At 42.7% G+C, this 18,028-nt stretch overlaps 2 protein-coding genes across 2 annotated transcripts in view; one reads left to right on the top strand and one right to left on the bottom strand.

The window, feature by feature from the left end:
• The window catches only part of LOC139471903 (toll-like receptor 4), a 30,985-nt gene extending 21,613 nt beyond the window's left edge, over positions 1 to 9,372 (top strand). The window contains exon 2 of the mRNA XM_071254416.1: positions 6,720 to 9,372. Within this exon, the coding sequence (XP_071110517.1) occupies positions 6,720 to 9,290 (2,571 nt within the window). The 3' untranslated portion in view covers positions 9,291 to 9,372. The remainder of the gene's footprint in view (positions 1 to 6,719) is intronic.
• Positions 9,373 to 11,341: 1,969 nt separating this feature from the next.
• LOC139471902 (motilin receptor-like) lies at positions 11,342 to 13,438 on the bottom strand. The gene is made up of 2 exons (XM_071254414.1): positions 12,935 to 13,438; positions 11,342 to 11,443 (listed from the first exon to the last, which is right to left on the bottom strand). The coding sequence occupies exons 1-2, from the start codon at positions 13,436 to 13,438 to the stop codon at positions 11,342 to 11,344; spliced, it is 606 nt and encodes a 201-aa protein (XP_071110515.1).
• Positions 13,439 to 18,028: the final 4,590 nt, after the last annotated feature.

Here is an 18,028-nt window from a genome sequence, read left to right as displayed (position 1 = left end):
GAGATCACCCCTTTATAGCTTGAGTCCAGGGCAAATATCCAGAGCTAACGACTTTATGCCTTGAGTCCAGGACTGATATCTAAAGATAATGACTTTATGTCTTGAGTCCAGGAATGCTATCTAGAGATAACGACTTTATAGCTTGAGTCCAGGACAAATATCCAGAGATCACCCCTTTATAGCTTGAGTCCAGGGCAAATATCCAGAGCTAACGACTTTATGTCTTGAGTCCAGGAATGCTATCTAGAGATAACGACTTTATAGTTTGAGTCCAGCACAAATATCCAGAGATCACCCCTTTATAGCTTGAGCCCAGGGCAAATATCCAGAGCTAACGACTTTATGTCTTGAGTCCAGGAATGCTATCTAGAGATAACGACTTTATAGTTTGAGTCCAGGACCTATATCCAGAGATAACGACTTTATGCCTTGAGTCCAGGACTGATATCTAAAGATAATGACTTTATGTCTTGAGTCCAGGAATGCTATCTAGAGATAACGACTTTATAGCTTGAGTCCAGGACAAATATCCAGAGATCACCCCTTTATAGCTTGAGCCCAGGGCAAATATCCAGAGCTAACGACTTTATGTCTTGAGTCCAGGAATGCTATCTAGAGATAACGACTTTATAGTTTGAGTCCAGGACCTATATCCAGAGATAACGACTTTATGCCTTGAGTCCAGGACTGATATCTAAAGATAATGACTTTATGTCTTGAGTCCAGGAATGCTATCTAGAGATAACGACTTTATAGCTTGAGTCCAGGACAAATATCCAGAGATCACCCCTTTATAGCTTGAGTCCAGGGCAAATATCCAGAGATAACGACTTTATGCCTTGAGTCCAGGAATGCTATCTAGAGATAACGACTTTATAGTTTGAGTCCAGGACCTATATCCAGAGATAACGACTTTATGCCTTGAGTCCAGGACTGATATCTAAAGATAATGACTTTATGTCTTGAGTCCAGGAATGCTATCTAGAGATAACGACTTTATAGCTTGAGTCCAGGACAAATATCCAGAGATCACCCCTTTATAGCTTGAGTCCAGGGCAAATATCCAGAGCTAACGACTTTATGTCTTGAGTCCAGGAATGCTATCTAGAGATAACGACTTTATAGTTTGAGTCCAGGACCTATATCCAGAGATAACGACTTTATGCCTTGAGTCCAGGACTGATATCTAAAGATAATGACTTTATGTCTTGAGTCCAGGAATGCTATCTAGAGATAACGACTTTATGCATTGAGTCCAGGACAAATATCCAGAGATCACCCCTTTATAGCTTGAGTCCAGGGCAAATATCCAGAGCTAACGACTTTATGTCTTGAGTCCAGGACTGATATCTAAAGATAATGACTTTATGTCTTGAGTCCAGGAATGCTATCTAGAGATAACGACTTTATAGCTTGAGTCCAGGACAAATATCCAGAGATCACCCCTTTACAGCTTGAGTCCAGGGCAAATATCCAGAGATAACGACTTTATGTCTTGAGTCCAGGAATGCTATCTAGAGATAACGACTTTATAGTTTGAGTCCAGGACCTATATCCAGAGATAACGACTTTATGCCTTGAGTCCAGGACTGATATCTAGAGATAACGACTTCATAGCTAGAGCCCAGGACTAATATCTAGAGATAACGACTTTATAGCTTGAGTCCAGGACTAATATCTAGAGATAACGACTTCATAGCTTGATTCCAGGACTAACATCTAGAGATCACCACTTAATAGCTCGTAGCCTTCGGATATTATTTAGAGATGACCGCTTAATAGCTCGAGGCCTTGGGATAATATCAAGAGATCACCACTTAATAGCTCGAGGCCTTGGGATAATATCAAGAGATCACCACTTAATAGCTCGAGGCCTTGGGATACTATCCAGAGATCACCACTTAATAGCACGAGGCCTTGGGATACTATCCAGAGATCACCACTTAATAGCACGAGACCTTGGGATAATATCAAGAGATCACCACTTAATAGCTCGAGGCCTTGGGATAATATCAAGAGATCTTTGAGGTCATCTTTAATATCCCCAAGGCCACAGTGAAATAGCCTAAGTCCAGTATTTCGTATCTAACTAAGAAGTGCGAGATATCGGGATGCCATATCTTGAAGCCAGGATAACGGACGTCTCACCCCTAGGTCACCATTTAATACCCTGGGGCTATGAATTATAAACATATATTGACATGATGTTGAAGCCACCAAAAAGCATCTGGAATTTCTTTTATAATTCGAAGCTATGATTTATTTATCAACACAACCACTCCCCATCTGGTCACGTTGAATATTGTATAGTAGCTGTTCATAATCAACGCGAAAACTTCCCATCGGATATCGTGAAGATCCACGTTAGATCCACGTATTCAGCATCCCATGCTTGTCGTAAGAGGCAACTCACGTGACCGTGTGGTCTGGCACGGTGACTTTGTGATGGTTTACATGTAGTTGTTGTTATGGATTTGATCAACCCTGGTCTTTCTCTGTCGATACATATTGGTTACTTACACTGAATAGTTGCAAAACTAAACCCGTCATCTACTAACCACTCACCAACTTGTCCATCTCGTTACACCCAGTGACACACAACTTCACTCACCCTCTCATCAACCTCACCACACCCAGTGACAAACTACTTCACTAACCCACTAATCAACCTAACTACACCCTGTGACACACCACTTCACATACCCACTAATCAACCTCACTACACCCTGTGACACACCACTTCACACACCCACTAATCAACCTAACTATACCCTGTGACACACCACTTCACACACACACTAATCAACCTCACTACACCCTGTGACACACCACTTCACACACCCACTAATCAACCTCACTACACCCTGTGACACACCACTTCACACACACACTAATCAACCTCACTACACCCAGTGACACACCACTTCACACACCCACTTATCCACTTTTTTACACCCAGTGACACACCACTTCACACACCCACTTATCCACTTCTTTACACCCAGTGACACACCACTTCACACACCCACTTATCCACTTCTTTACAGCCAGTGACACACCACTTCACACACCCACTCATCCTCACCACTTCCATGGCATACCACTTCAAACACCCACTCATCCTCCCCACTTCCATGGCATACCACTTCACTCACCCACTCATCCTCCCCACTTCCATGGCATACCACTTCACTCACCCACTTATCCATTTCTTTACACCCAGTGACATACCACTTCACTCACCCACTCATCCACCTTTTTACACTCAGTGACATACCACTTTACTCACCCACTTATCCACTTCTTTACACCCAGTGACACACCACTTCACACACTCACTCATCCTCCCCACTTCCATGGCATACCACGTCACACCCACTCATCCTCCAGACTTCCATGGCATACCACTTCACTCAGTCACTCATCCTCCCCACTTCCATGACATACCACATCACAAACCCACTCATCCTCCCCACTTCCATGACATACCACTTCACACACTCACTCATCCTCCCCACTTCCATGGCATACCACTTCACTCACCCACTCATCCTCCCCTCTTCCATGGCATACCACTTCACACACTCACTCATCCTCCCCACTTCCATGGCATACCACTTTGCTAAGTCACTCACCCTCCCCACTTCCATGGCATACCACTTCACTCACTCACTCATCCTCCCCACTTCCATGGCATACCACTTCACACACTCACTCATCCTCCCCACTTCCATGGCATACCACTTCACACACTCACTCATCCTCCCCACTTCCATGGCATACCACTTCACTCACTCACTCATCCTCCCCACTTCCATGGCATACCACTTCACTCACTCACTCATCCTCCCCACTTCCATGGCATACCACTTCGCTAAGTCACTCATCCTCCCCACTTCCATGGCATACCACTTCACTCACTCACTAATCCTCGCCACTTCCATGGCATACCACTTCACTCACCCACTAATTCTCCCCACTTCCATGGCATACCACTTCACTCACTCAGTCACTCATCCTCCCCACTTCCATGGCATACCACTTAACTCACTCACTCATCCTCCCCACTTCCATGGCATACCACTTCACTCACCCACTAATTCTCCCCACTTCCATGGCATACCACTTCACTCACTCAGTCACTCATCCTCCCCACTTCCATGGCATACCACGTCACTCACTCACTCATCCTCCCCACTTCCATGAAATACCACTTCACACACCCACTCATCCTCCCCACTTCCATGGCATACCACTTCACACACTCACTCATCCTCCCCACTTCCATGGCATACCACTTCGCTAAGTCACTCATCCTCCCCACTTCCATGGCATACCACTTCACTCACCCACTCATCCTCCCCACTTCTATGGGATACCACTTCACTCACCCACTCATCCTCCCCACTTTTATGGCATACCACTTCACTCACTCACTCATCCTCCCCACTTCCATGGCATACCACTTCACTCACTCACTCATCCTCCCCACTTCCATGGCATACCACTTCACTCACCCACTCATCCTCCCCACTTTTATGGCATACCACTTCACTCACTCACTCATCCTCCCACTTCCATGGCATACCACTTCACTCACTCACTCATCCTCCCCACTTCTATGGCATAGCACTTCACTCACCCATCATACTCCCCACTTCCATGGCATACCACTTCACTCATCCTCCCCACTTCCATGGCATACCACTTCACTCAATCACTCATCCTCCCCACTTCTATGGCATAGCACTTCACTCACCCATCATACTCCCCACTTCCATGGCATACCACTTCACTCACCCACTCATCCTCCCCACTTCCATGGCATACCACTTCACTCACTCACTCATCCTCCCCACTACCGTGGCATACCACTTCACTCACCCACTCATCCTCCCCACTTCTATGGCATACCACTTCACTCACCCACTCATCCTCCCCACTTCCATGGCATACCACTTCACTCACCCACTCATCCTCCCCACTTCTATGGCATACCACTTCACTCACCCATCATACTCCCCACTTCCATGGCATACCACGTCACTCACCCACTCATCCTCCCCACTTCTATGGCATACCACGTCACTCACCCACTCATCTTCCCCACTTCCGTGGCATACCACTTCACATACCACGTCACATACCACGTCACATACCCCACTACCCCACTAGCAGGAGTTCCTTCAACGTTGTTGGAGGATTTGAAGGATTCGTGCCATTTTACCCAATCGATCGGTGAGCCGAGGGATCATATTAACATTGAGTCTCGTCAGTGAAAAGGATCCTTCTTAACTAACATGCTGCCCACTGCAAGTATTGTCTGAAGCACTGGTGTCGTCGACGTTGAAGCTCCGGCGTCAAGCTTTGGCCCACTGACTGGGCGCCTCGTATGGACTGCGTTATTGTGTTGTCGGACTGTCCTCATAGATATACCTTTGCATCCAGGGATGATTTTGTTCGTTGTTCAACGCCGCACTCGTCAATATTGCAGCAAAACGACGGCGGACTAAAATAATCGAATCTGGACCAGGTAATCCAATGAATGATATCATGAACATCAGTCCACCCAATACGATGACATGCATCAACCGACTCAGCGACCCTGACCACCCGATCCCGTTACTAGGCTCTCACAAGCCTACCAGCGACATTTGGTCGGTTGCGCTTCTTCGCCCTTTTTTATGTATGTTCCCGTTGTTCAAATAAACAAATCATTTAAAGGTATATATTTGTAAGTGAAAACAACTTTTGCCTTTGAGTATTTCAGAGATCACATGCCATATGATGAGAATAGAATCGGCTGACATGTCATCACTTCCCCTTTGGACCCCAGTATAAACGTCATTCCACCGAAAGGGTTCTTGCTGTATTAATGTCTACTTCAGCATAAGTGGAATCAACTAATAGGGGACGCACATTTTCACATAACGCTTTGAAAACGGAAAAGGTTTCTTATCATTTCTTGTCATACATCGTCATGTGGTTCACATGCTTGAAAGCAGGATGCTGGACTATGTGATGTTAGACAATGGATCAAGGGAATTAAAACTTTGAAAGGAAAATCACTATATTCTGCTGTGCGGCGTCAGACAACAACCAAACCCTTCTGTTATCTGCAAATACACAAGTCATTTGTATGAGAGCGCCGCCCGCCCTTGCCTTGAACTCTGACCGGGACATGAAAATGAATATCACTTGACGTAAGACAATGGGTCATGTATCTATTTAAAATACATCTTGCTTTAATCACAGTACGTTTGTTGTATACCAATTTGTCTCTTAGATTGAAGGAATGATAAACACTTGAGTTTCCTGAGACTATCATCTTTTTAGTTTCATGTCATGTCTCATAAACATCCAAGATCCTGAATAGAATACATTTATGTTGCCAGGTTTGGAATAGAAGGATCATGGAAGAATTATAGCTTTCATCACGTGAGATAGTGGGTGAGTGAGTGGGTGGGTGAGTGAGTGGGTTGGTGGGTGAGTGAGTGCTACTTTGAAGTTATATTCCAGCTTTATGTGGGAGGAAAGCCCGAAGTGATGCAGATTTCTGACGTGTACGACTTTGGTGAAACGTACAAGCACGGTATAGTGCTGACAAACCTCGAAACCGTGCCCCCCCACCACGTAATTCAGAATGACAGTGTCATTTTATCATGCATGATACCGTGTATTAATTTACAAATTATTTGCACATGTTTTATTGTTTACAGATCCTGTATTTAACAGTGGCTCTGGTAACAGGTGAATTTCGTCTTGCAAGGGATTGTCAGCTATGTCAGTGTTCAGAAACCAGTGACACAATCACTGCCGACTGTACAAACCGAAACTTGTCATCCGTTCCCAGCAAACTCCCACACAATACCACGAACTTGACACTGGCTCATAACAAAATTTGGTGCATTGGCAAGGGATTGAGAAACTACACTTTCCTAAAGCGACTTGATTTATCATTCAATAACCTGAATCAACTTGGTCGTGATGACTTTGCCGGACTTTCTGAATTGCAGGTTCTCAATCTCAGTGACAATCAATTACGTCTGTCCAAAAAGGTTTATCCATTGGGTTTGTTCCGCTCCCAGAAAAAACTACAGGTGCTGACAGTCAATAACAATCATCCACCAAGAAAGGTAGCCCCTTTGAATGATCCACTACAGTACCCAGATGGAACCTTTAAAGATTTGGTTTCCCTTGAGGAACTTCACATAGATGGGCTCAGGAATCCAGTGTTTGGAGAAGGATTTGAATACACCAATATCACAAGGCTGGTGATTGGAGGAATTTGTGACATGAGACACGTGTCAAATGTAACATTCCGCTATTTGAGTCGAATAACGCACCTCGATATTACAAATTGTGAAATAACTGATATTGACCAATCTGCATTTGAGCCTCTCCAAAACATTCACACGTTAGACTTGTCCAACAATCCCAATCTTGGGTTGGACAAGGCTTGTGCGAGTTTGTACGGTCTTCGTAATTCTTCACTGAATATTCTAAAAGCAAATAAAATTGACAGATATCAGGGAACTGGCATTCTCGTATCTGTGGAACACGTAAAATATATGTCTGATATGGTCCTTGAGGAATTACATATGGACGACAACCGGTTAGAATTACTCCATCCTCGAGTGCCCGTCCTCATGCCTCAAACCCTTAAAACTGTTTCCATGCGAAGAAACATGTTTTTGTTTGGTATTTACCTTCTAACAATGACATCAATGACCAACCTGCAGTTTTTGGATGTTTCTTCAGGTGATTGGTCTCATGCTCGTCCATTTTCGGTACAGGCAAAAGCTCAACTTGCTTCTATTCTCACAAACCCTCATATGGATTATGCTGACATCTCACGACATGACGAAAGTTGCAGTACAGTTTGCTCTGTCGCCCACTCAAATAAACATGAACTTTCTCAATTTGGAGATGTTTCTGTTGATGACATACCGTGGCCGGGAAATTTCACCATTAACATTCCACCGAATGGAACACATGCAAACGCCAGCAACTCAAAACTGAGTTACATCATCCCTAGAATTACATTTGGTGAAAACAGAGTGAAGGTTTTGGATCTGTCTTATAATTTCTTTACACAGTGGTCTGGGCCGATTATCGGGCTTCATCATCTGGAATTCATTGATGGATCGCACAATTATTGTGAATTAATAAGCACACACTTCTTTGATGATTTCATTTCCTTGAGAATACTGAACATCAGCTACAATTATCTTGGCTACTCTTTGCAGAATGAAACATTTCGTAAGCTATCCAATCTTGAACATCTGGACCTAGCAAATAATAAACTAAATACTCTTCCAGGGGACATTTTTAAGGGCTTAGAATATCTCAAATACCTGAGTGTTCGATCCAATTATTTGAATACGTGGAATGCCAATATTGGGGATCTGAGGAATCTGAAACTTTTGGACCTCTCTGAAAATCTCTTTGAGCAGCTTGATGTAACCTTTAGGAATCAGATTGATGACAATACAAGCAAAGGATTGCTTATAATGCTTCATAAGAACCGATGGAGATGTACATGTGAGACGCTGAGCTTCTTAAAGTGGCTAAACATGAAAGGCAGTAGTGTTTATGATATGGAGGAACTATCCTGTACAGAGGTAGATGGTGGCGAAAAGAACATGGCCAATCTACCAGAAATCATCATGGAACTAGAGAAGAACTGTGCATCCTACACTGGGGTGGTGATTGGGATGGTCAGTCTCATTATGCTGGTCTTGGCATTAACCGTGACAGGCGTCGTGTACAGATACAGGTGGAAACTGAGGTACCTCTACTACGTTGCCCGGAACAGACACAGAGGGTACCTGCCTGCTGTAGAGGCGGAACAGGAGTTCGAGTTTGATGCCTTCATATCCTACGCTGACGAGGACCGTGGACTTGTGGTAAGGGACATGAGGCAGAAGCTTGAAGAGATGCGAGGACTAAAGCTCTGTATCCATCACCGAGATTTCCTCGTTGGAGAGGCTATTGCAGCCAACATCCTGAACGCTGTCAAATCCAGCAGGAGGACTGTGATCATCCTGTCCAGACACTTCTTTAGGAGCTACTGGTGTAAGTACGAAGTTGAGATGGCCAAGATGGAGAGTATCTACACTGGACGGAACACACTGCTGGTTGTAGTCCTAGAGAACATCCCTGTGAAGGACCTGCCTCCCGATATTGTGGAGTTGATGCGTCAAGATTCCTATGTAGAGTACACGGATGATCAGGATGGTCAGGAAGTGTTCTGGCAGAATCTAGATCGAGCAATACGTGTTTCCTAGAACGACCTCTCTATTTGAAAAAAATGGGACCAATCATTTAATATGCTTAAGATATACATCTTTTCTCTGAAAGGAGGAGCCAAAACACATCTTTTACAGACTTCAGACATAAAACATAAGGCTAAACAAGTTTTCCCAGCATTTTGTGCAACAGTTTCAAAAATGATAAACAATCTATCTTTATGTGTTGACATGTGCCTTAAATATCAGAATCCATCAGGCACAACATAGTCAAATCTCTCTTCAAATCATGTTTCCTTTACACCCACTGTTGGATTACTGCAATTCACTTTTCTTCAACATCTCATCGCTTTGTGTCTTATCCTTGTCTGCAATCCCTTCATTGGCACCCAGTGAAGACAATCTTTTCTGCACATCTTCTTTTTGTGTAAATTGTTCTATATATTATGAGGATCGTTAAGCATCTTATAATGGATATTGGGCACTATATAAATCAGTTATTAGGGCTCCAAGCCGAATTATTTATTATTATTCATTATTTATCATTCCGCCGATTTTTTTACCAGAGCTAGCAAACTAACCACTGACTCGATTTTGTTCAAATTTTGTATGTGTGTGTAGACCAAAATCCAAAGCCGTAGGCCAAAAGGCCAAGGGCAGATAACTAAGAAACAAGAATTTTTGAAGATGTATCTGATTACTCTGAAACCTTAATGTATCTGCTGCTGAGCTCCTTGGCATTTTTTTGTTCTTTGACTTTGGTCATTGGTCACGTGGTTTGGCAGCCATATTGGATTCAAGGTTTTCACAGTGTCTTTTGGGTACCTGTCTTCAAACGCAAACAACTTCGAATCCACTGCAGGAAATGCTTTCAAACTTTCTGAGAATGGTCTCCATACATAACACATCAAACTTTTTTAGCCGATTTTGGATATCTTTTTTAGTTGCGGCCATATTGGATTTTGATTTTGATCATTCTTTTCACCGAAATTTTACTTTGAAGATCATATCTTGTAAGGTTCTCCACAGAGACTATTGATAGTTTACATGAAGTTAGTGTGCCATATGTACCTCAGTTTTTGTTCTTTGACTTTGGTCATTGGTCACGTTGTTTGGCAGCCATATTGGATTCAAGGTTTCCACAGTGTTTTTTGGGTACCTGTCTTCAAACGCAAACAATTCCGAGTCCACTGCATCAAATGCTTTCAAACTCTCTAATTATTGTCTCCATACATAACACAGCAAACTCTTACAGCCTCTTTTGGATATCTGTTTTAGTTGCGGTTGTATTGTATTTTGATTTTGATAAAAAAAAATTACCGAAATTTTACTTTAACAATCATATCTTGTTAGTTTGTTGACAGAAACTATTGCAAGTTTACATGTAGTTAGTGTGTCATATGCATCTTATTGTCTGTTCTTGGGTGCATGAAAAAAGTAACACCACTTGGTGGTAATATTTGATTAATATTTGGGACACCCCTGGATTTCGTAGCGGTGATGTCCTGCAAACGGTTACTATCTTTTGACATTATTGGTACAAACAAACCCTTTGAGGATTCGAACATGTTTGATGTCGGAAATGGGTTTAGAACAGACTTAGCACACGCCAATTTCGTAGAGGCCATACCCTGCAAGTTGTGCCTAAATGTGATTTGGTGCTAACAAACCCTTTGAGGATTCGAACATGGACGTTTGTGCACAGTGTAACTTGGAGCCCGCCATTGCTGCTTTGCAGAAATATTTATTTATTTTTTATATTTATTATTATTACTATTATCATTATTATTATTATTATTATTATTATTATTATTATTATTATTATTATTATTTACAGAGTAAAATAAAAAATGCAGCAAAGGGGGTTAGGGTGATCAGTCAGGCTGGTTAGGCTCATTATCAGCTCATGGCTCTTGCCCCCTCTTCACGCAGCCGTGACAGCCTCGTCAAACCCACCCAGAACTTTTCGGAGAATGTGAAGACTCCCCAACAGTGCAGCCTTCTGCATTACCCAGATGGTCAGAAGGGCTGTACATAGCAAACCCGGGTACTCTCTCAATGTCAGTCAACAGATTGGGAGGTACCAAACCTTAGGCACCGAGAACAATGGAGAGTCGGACAACTTGGTACTTTGGATGCAAGCGTGACATTTCAAAGGCGAGGTCAGCATATTTGCCATGTTTTTCCTCAATCTTGTCAATCACATTAGTGTCAAAGGGGACAGAAAATTCAATGATATAAATTATTTCATTGGATTTATCAAAAAGGACAAGGCCTGGATACGTTTAAGGCTGTAAATTGGCCTATTCCAAAGAATTTTGTGTTATCATTTTCCATGACGCCCTCTCATATACCGGGTCGTACCATGGGTGGACCTGTGTGTCAGAACAACATGCATGGCGAAGACGGTAATAAAATGATCGAGCTACACAATCATGTCGTTTAGGACATGTGCCAAAGCTGGGCATCCACTCACAATGTGTTGGACAGTCTCATTAAATTCATTACATAATCTACATTTCATATTTACATTTTGATGCAAAATCACACATTGACGGTCTTGAGTGGGAACTAACTGGTCCTGAGCAGCAAACAGAAAGCCTTCTGTTTCACTTTTCAGGCCAGACGACTTCATCCAAGCGAAGGACTTTGCATGATTGCTCATCTTCTCAACACACCGCACATAAAGTCGATGGGATGCAGGTCTCAGGCGTTTACCACTTTACTGAAGCCAAGAGTGGTGCTGACAAACCTTTTTACATAATCTGGGCGAAACTGGAATTCGAAACCGCCGTCATCGGTTTCTTGCACGCCGCAATGACGCATCTCTGCACGGAGTGCGGCGCCTTATACGACTGGGTCACCCGTGCCTCCAGTTACACACCGATAGGAAGTGCTTTGGACACATTTAGGAGCATGTGTAGAAACGCAAAACCAAAGCCATGTACAGAATTTATTCTGCTCGAAGAGAAATAATAGACGATCGTATAAACTCTTAAATTGGTGTAATGGAGGTACGCATCATACCTTTGAGATTTAAAAATAGTTCATCTTGGACAACGTTATCACAGATGCTGTGAATGTTCAGGACGTGTTGACACAATGTCAGATGTGGTTGAAAACTGGGAATTCCGTCTCCCGTTTGCCGTTGTATCATCATTCAAACTAGATCTGCTGATGGTCCCAATGACACTACGCCTTGGCAGAGCACGTTTGTGGCAACACAAGATCTGTTTAAGTGCCTGTCTAAATCGTCCCCCACTTACACAGTACAGGTAGAAGTTCGCACACCTGTTAATGTAGAGCAAATAAAACGATATGCCAAATAACAGATTGCCTAACCCTTGTTGTTGTGGAGAGCTGCCAAAATCTGAAAGCGTGCTTGGGCGTGTCGTAAAAATAGAGAAGGGGACTGTGCATGCGACAATCGTAAATGAGTCTATTATCAGCATGACGGACAGTTGCCGTCCGCGTGAGTCTATCTTCGTCTTGTTCCTAACACTCTTCTGACCTCTGCCGGAAACGGTACTGTTTCCCGATTTCCTCACGTTCTTGAAAATCACGAGATTGCTCACCATGATTATCGCAAAGGAAAGAAGTAGAAACATGTTGTGGACCCATGGCCAGACACTTGAATAAAAATATTGATAATGAGGGTTGCTCAGGTCAACATAACAAAGCACATCTGTCTGATCTTTCGGGACGATAACAGACTTGAACAAGAAATGAACTTCCTTCACCACAATAACGAAGAAGAGCACGACTATCACAACCCTTGCCCGTCTCCTGCTGCACCATTTACTGGCTTGTAAAGGAAATGTAATGGCGATTGCCCTTTCAGTTGTCATTGCAACGGTCAAAATAATTCCAAAGTCACTAGATCCCCATCCAAAGAAATTGAAAAATTTGCACATATCGTCAAACTCAGGATTACGAAGAAAGATCCATGGATAATTTACGTACAGCCAATGAACGGGCAGAGCGATATCGAGGCTTGCAATGTCAGTGATTGCATTTACGCTCATGTAGAAGGAGGTCGACACATTCCTGAAATAACGACTCTGCATTACCATGACAACCAAAACGTTACAAATTGTTCCCATGACAACCAAAATTGGAGGGACATATAAGTCAATATATGAAGCTATTATATATTCGGTGGTGTTGACAACTGATGTATTTGACATCATGGCACTTGTATATAGGTCCTTGTAAAGAGTTCTTTCAATCCCTTGTATTGCTTCTAGCAAAGGGTTCTACGTGGATGATTTGTTTCCTATCAATATCTGGTGTTGACCACGACATTGCTGAACACCATTGTAGGTACGTTTCAGGCGCTGCAAAGACTCAATGGCTCAACACAGTTTACTTCCAAACCGAGTTTTTGTTTGCGTTGAACCTTCATTTCTAATTTGATAATATTCAGGTGACAAGGTAAACAATGATGTGTCAAGTTCACGAATCCGTTTGAATTTATGAGGTATAGATTGATGTTCTTGGCGTGGATCATCAGGTTTTGAACACGCATGCCTGCAAAGAAAAGCAGAAATAAGAATGTCATCTCAAAGTGATACTTTGTAAGGGAAACTGGTGCAATAAATGGTGCGGGAGGTCATAGTTCACTTTCAGTGACATCATGGCGTGGGACACCTAGGAAGGGCTTCATGCGGGTTTTGTTCATGAACTTGAATTACAATCAAATGTTTTAAAAAAAATCATCTTTTACCGAAAATGCTGTAAAAGAATTTGTCCTCAGGGTTTAAACGAAATATGTCTCGTTCTCTGGACATGTTTTGTGGGTCCCAAGCAGATTGTCTGGCTCCTGAATGATATGCTTTAAAGCTCTGACTCTCAGACATCTGCGTCTTCTCCCAAATCCAAAACGCTTACACCACACCACATCCACATCCATATTCGCACACAAACACAAACACCCACACAACACAAACACATCACCAACACCACCAACACCACCAACACCAACACCACCAACACCAACACCAACACCACCAACACCACCAACACCAACACCAACACCACCAACACCAACACCAACAGCACCAACAGCACCAACACCAACACCACCAACCAACACCACCAACACCAACACCAACACCAACACCGCACCGCACCGCACCGCACCGCACCGCACGCACCGCACCGCACCGCACCGCACCGCACCGCACCGCACCACACCACACCGCACCGCACCGCACCGCACCGCACCGCACCACACCGCACCGCACCGCACCGCACCGCACCGCACCGCACCGCACCACACCACACCACAGATGTCGATCCCTGAGATGAACATAAGTCTTTCCAATGGATAAGGGACGCATATATTTTTCATCGTAACTAGTTCCCTTCATTTTTATGCATACCGACTATGGGGATCGGGTGGTCAGGCTTGCTGACTTGGTTGATGCATGTCATCGTACTTGCGTGGATCGCCGCTCATGATATCAGTCACTAGATTGTCTGGTCTAGACTCGATTATTTACATACCGCAGTCATGAGGATAAAGCTGCAGACAGACGAACCACGTTTTGCAGAAGAACATCATTAAAAATGGCTGATGACAGGATATCATGGCAACAATGCCATTTGTATGATGCCCAGGTTGCCATAACAGACCTCTTCCTTGCATGACAAAACAACCTGTTTTGATAATGGTTAGTTTGAAAGACACCAAACAATACATTGATTAGGATTGGCGATAACCTGAATCGTGAGATTTGCTTGAAGCTAATATGATAAAAGAAATGAAGCCGTGCGTCCACTGGGCACGTGCACACGGACACGTTGATCAATGTTTGTTAAGAACTGATATCAAGATTGAACAGAACACCGCATTTTATGTTTCTCAATACACGCAAGTATATATTGAAGTCATTTCTGATAATAAAAAGTAAAAACAAAAAGGTGACACTATGAAATCATGATCAGTGTAAGAGTTCAGCACAATAATGCAACTCAAGCCCCGCCCTCTCTGTTATCAGCCAATCAGGAAATAGTAGTCCGTCAGGGAGAATGTTTTTTGGCTTATTGACATCCTTAATAGCCAACCCGTGAATAGCCTGGTCAGAACAGGTCAACAGCACCCCATGCGACTACGCTTGTCGCAAGAGGCGACTGACGGGATCGGGTGGTCAGGCTCGCTGACTGGGTTGATGCATGTCATCCTATTGCGTGGAACGATGCTCATAATATCAGTCACTGGATTGTCTGGTCCAGACTCATACAGCTTGAATATTGCTGAGTGTGGCGTTAAACAACACGAAAACAAACAAACAAGATTTAAAATAGCAAATGAAATACCACGGAATCCCGTGCCGATGTGAATTTTAAATATTTATTAAAGTTTTCGACAGTGTGCGCAGAAAAACATTATATTGTAAATACGTGTGCTTTTGGCCACAGATGTTTCTAGTCTCTTGTCTTGGAATCACTTGCAGATCGTTTTTATCACTCCTTAACTCACTTGAATAATCAAATATCTTTGTGCACATGAAAGTCAGTACGTGTATCATGTCAGATGTCCCTTCATCATTGGTTTTTGTCTGTCGACTATATCATTATTCAGTCAAACGTCTAACTAAATAAGGCGTGAGTGAGTTGGGTTTTACGCGGCTTTGAACAGTATTCCAGTTATATCACGGCGTGTCAGATTAATGTGGGAGGAAAGCCCGACGTGATGCAGGTCTCAGACGTTTACCACTTCGGTGTAACCCACGAGTTACGGGTATGGTGCTGACAAACCTAGAAACAAAATCAGGGCGAACCGAGAATCGAACACACAGTCATAGGTTTCTGGCGTGTCCAAGGGCGGACGTTTAAAAAAACATAAGATTATTAGAGAAGCAAAATCCATAGGTAAGAGTTAAAAATGTGGAAAAAAGTGTTAAAAAGGATCCTGATAGTGATACGTTAACGGTTTAATTTCACATGCAATATTAATATATGAATGTATTGTTTATCTATTTTTTTCTAAATTGAAAATTGATGCTATTGAAGCAATACCGCAATATTGTAGAACACCCCCGTTGGTACCCCGGAGAGGAATAAGATAAAAGCTTGCCTGACGGACATAAAACTACATTCACTCACGTATTCATTGATAAATCTGTCTTTACACACATACTAGGGGCGGTGGGGGAGCCTTTTGGTTAAAGTGACCTGGGTTCGATTGCCCACATGTACAATGTGTGAAACCCATTTCTGGTGTCCCCCGCCGTGATATTGCTGGAATATTGCTAAAAGCGGCGTTAAACCATACTCACTCACTCACTCACTCACTCACACACTCACTACCCATGTGTTACTCAAAAATACATGGATTTGAAATTTAAAACGGGGTTGGACTGAACGAGATCGAGTATGGACTAGACAATCAAGTGAATGATTTGTGAACAACGATCTACGAAAAACGACCACGAGTTTAAGGATGTTGATAAAATGTTCTAGCTTAAAAATATATACCCAAAGTTCAATAATGAGGACTCCCTGAATAGAATCCGACATCGGAAATGTCGGACAAGTCCTTTCTACGAGCTGTTTTTTATTTCCCGTATATTCTCACAATCTTCTCGTCGATTCTCCTGATACCGATTGTCATATCTCTCCCACTTTTGGATTCGAACGTTCGGCCACTGCGTTTACATGCATAGCCCAGCTAGATCTGTGGGCGACAACTCACAAGACACTTCCCTCTCAAAAATATCGTCGTCCAATATATGACGAGCGCATATTCGAATCTCAAGAATTGACTTCATGATATAACACTGTCTCATCGTGAAATAAACCATATACAGCTTCGTTCTTCATTGCTCTTTGTGATTAATCGCGTAGATATCATATATAATTGCATAATAGCAGTGTCTAAAATAAGTATATTGCAAGTGATTCCTTGGCATATTAGTGGCTAACCAAACAAGTATTTTTGCGTTCATCTTTGCATAAACTGAAAATGATGGGCCATGCCTACTAACGAACGCCCGTTTCCTGATTGGCTGACAATAAATGGGTTGGGCTAATTCGCGAACACCTGGTATTGCCTCTATTTGACAGTGATTCATCAACACATGCTCGTGATATAGTAGGAATCGTACAATCGAAAATATTTTTTTCTGAATATGGAAATGATTTTGTCGCTGAATTGTTTGATAGGCATTACTTAGAAGTTGGGGGATGACAAAGTAGAGATAATTTATGGGTAACAACTTCTTTATTTACAGTAAAGGCGACGTCGCTTTCCTTACAGAGTCAACCTCAGGTGTTTGTTTCATAATGTCGGCATCAGTTCCTTTATACATTTACATTGGTACCTTGTGTATATCTAGCTTTACCATTGTAATTTTATTTTGTCTACGTGACATGAGCAATTACTTTGACACTTTGAGTTAAATGTATTGTAGTGAAATATATGTTTGGATTCATTTGGCTTTTGAGTCCTAAGTAACTATTGTGAATTTAAGTCGAAAATACAGACCAAATACTTTTTCATTAAAGAAGATCCGTTTTGCAAAGAAATCAAAATTAATTGCTGTGATCTGAACTGATTTGACTATACAAATACATGTAGCTGTTATTTTAGAACAATAAAATACACCTATGTTAACCAACCATGCATACACCCAACAGGCATACACCAACAATACATTCAACCAAGAATAACCACGGCTACTTTATATTATGTATTCGGTTCAATGCAGCTCTGATCACTTATTGGTCTAGTCACGAGAAAATACAATGGGTACAGCTACTGCCATTGATAT

This window comes from Haliotis cracherodii, unplaced genomic scaffold (genome assembly GCF_022045235.1).
Source record: "Haliotis cracherodii isolate W230 unplaced genomic scaffold, xgHalCrac1.p SCAF_23, whole genome shotgun sequence".
NCBI classification, from domain to species: domain Eukaryota; kingdom Metazoa; phylum Mollusca; class Gastropoda; order Lepetellida; family Haliotidae; genus Haliotis; species Haliotis cracherodii.
This window is presented reverse-complemented; position numbering and strand designations above follow the sequence as displayed.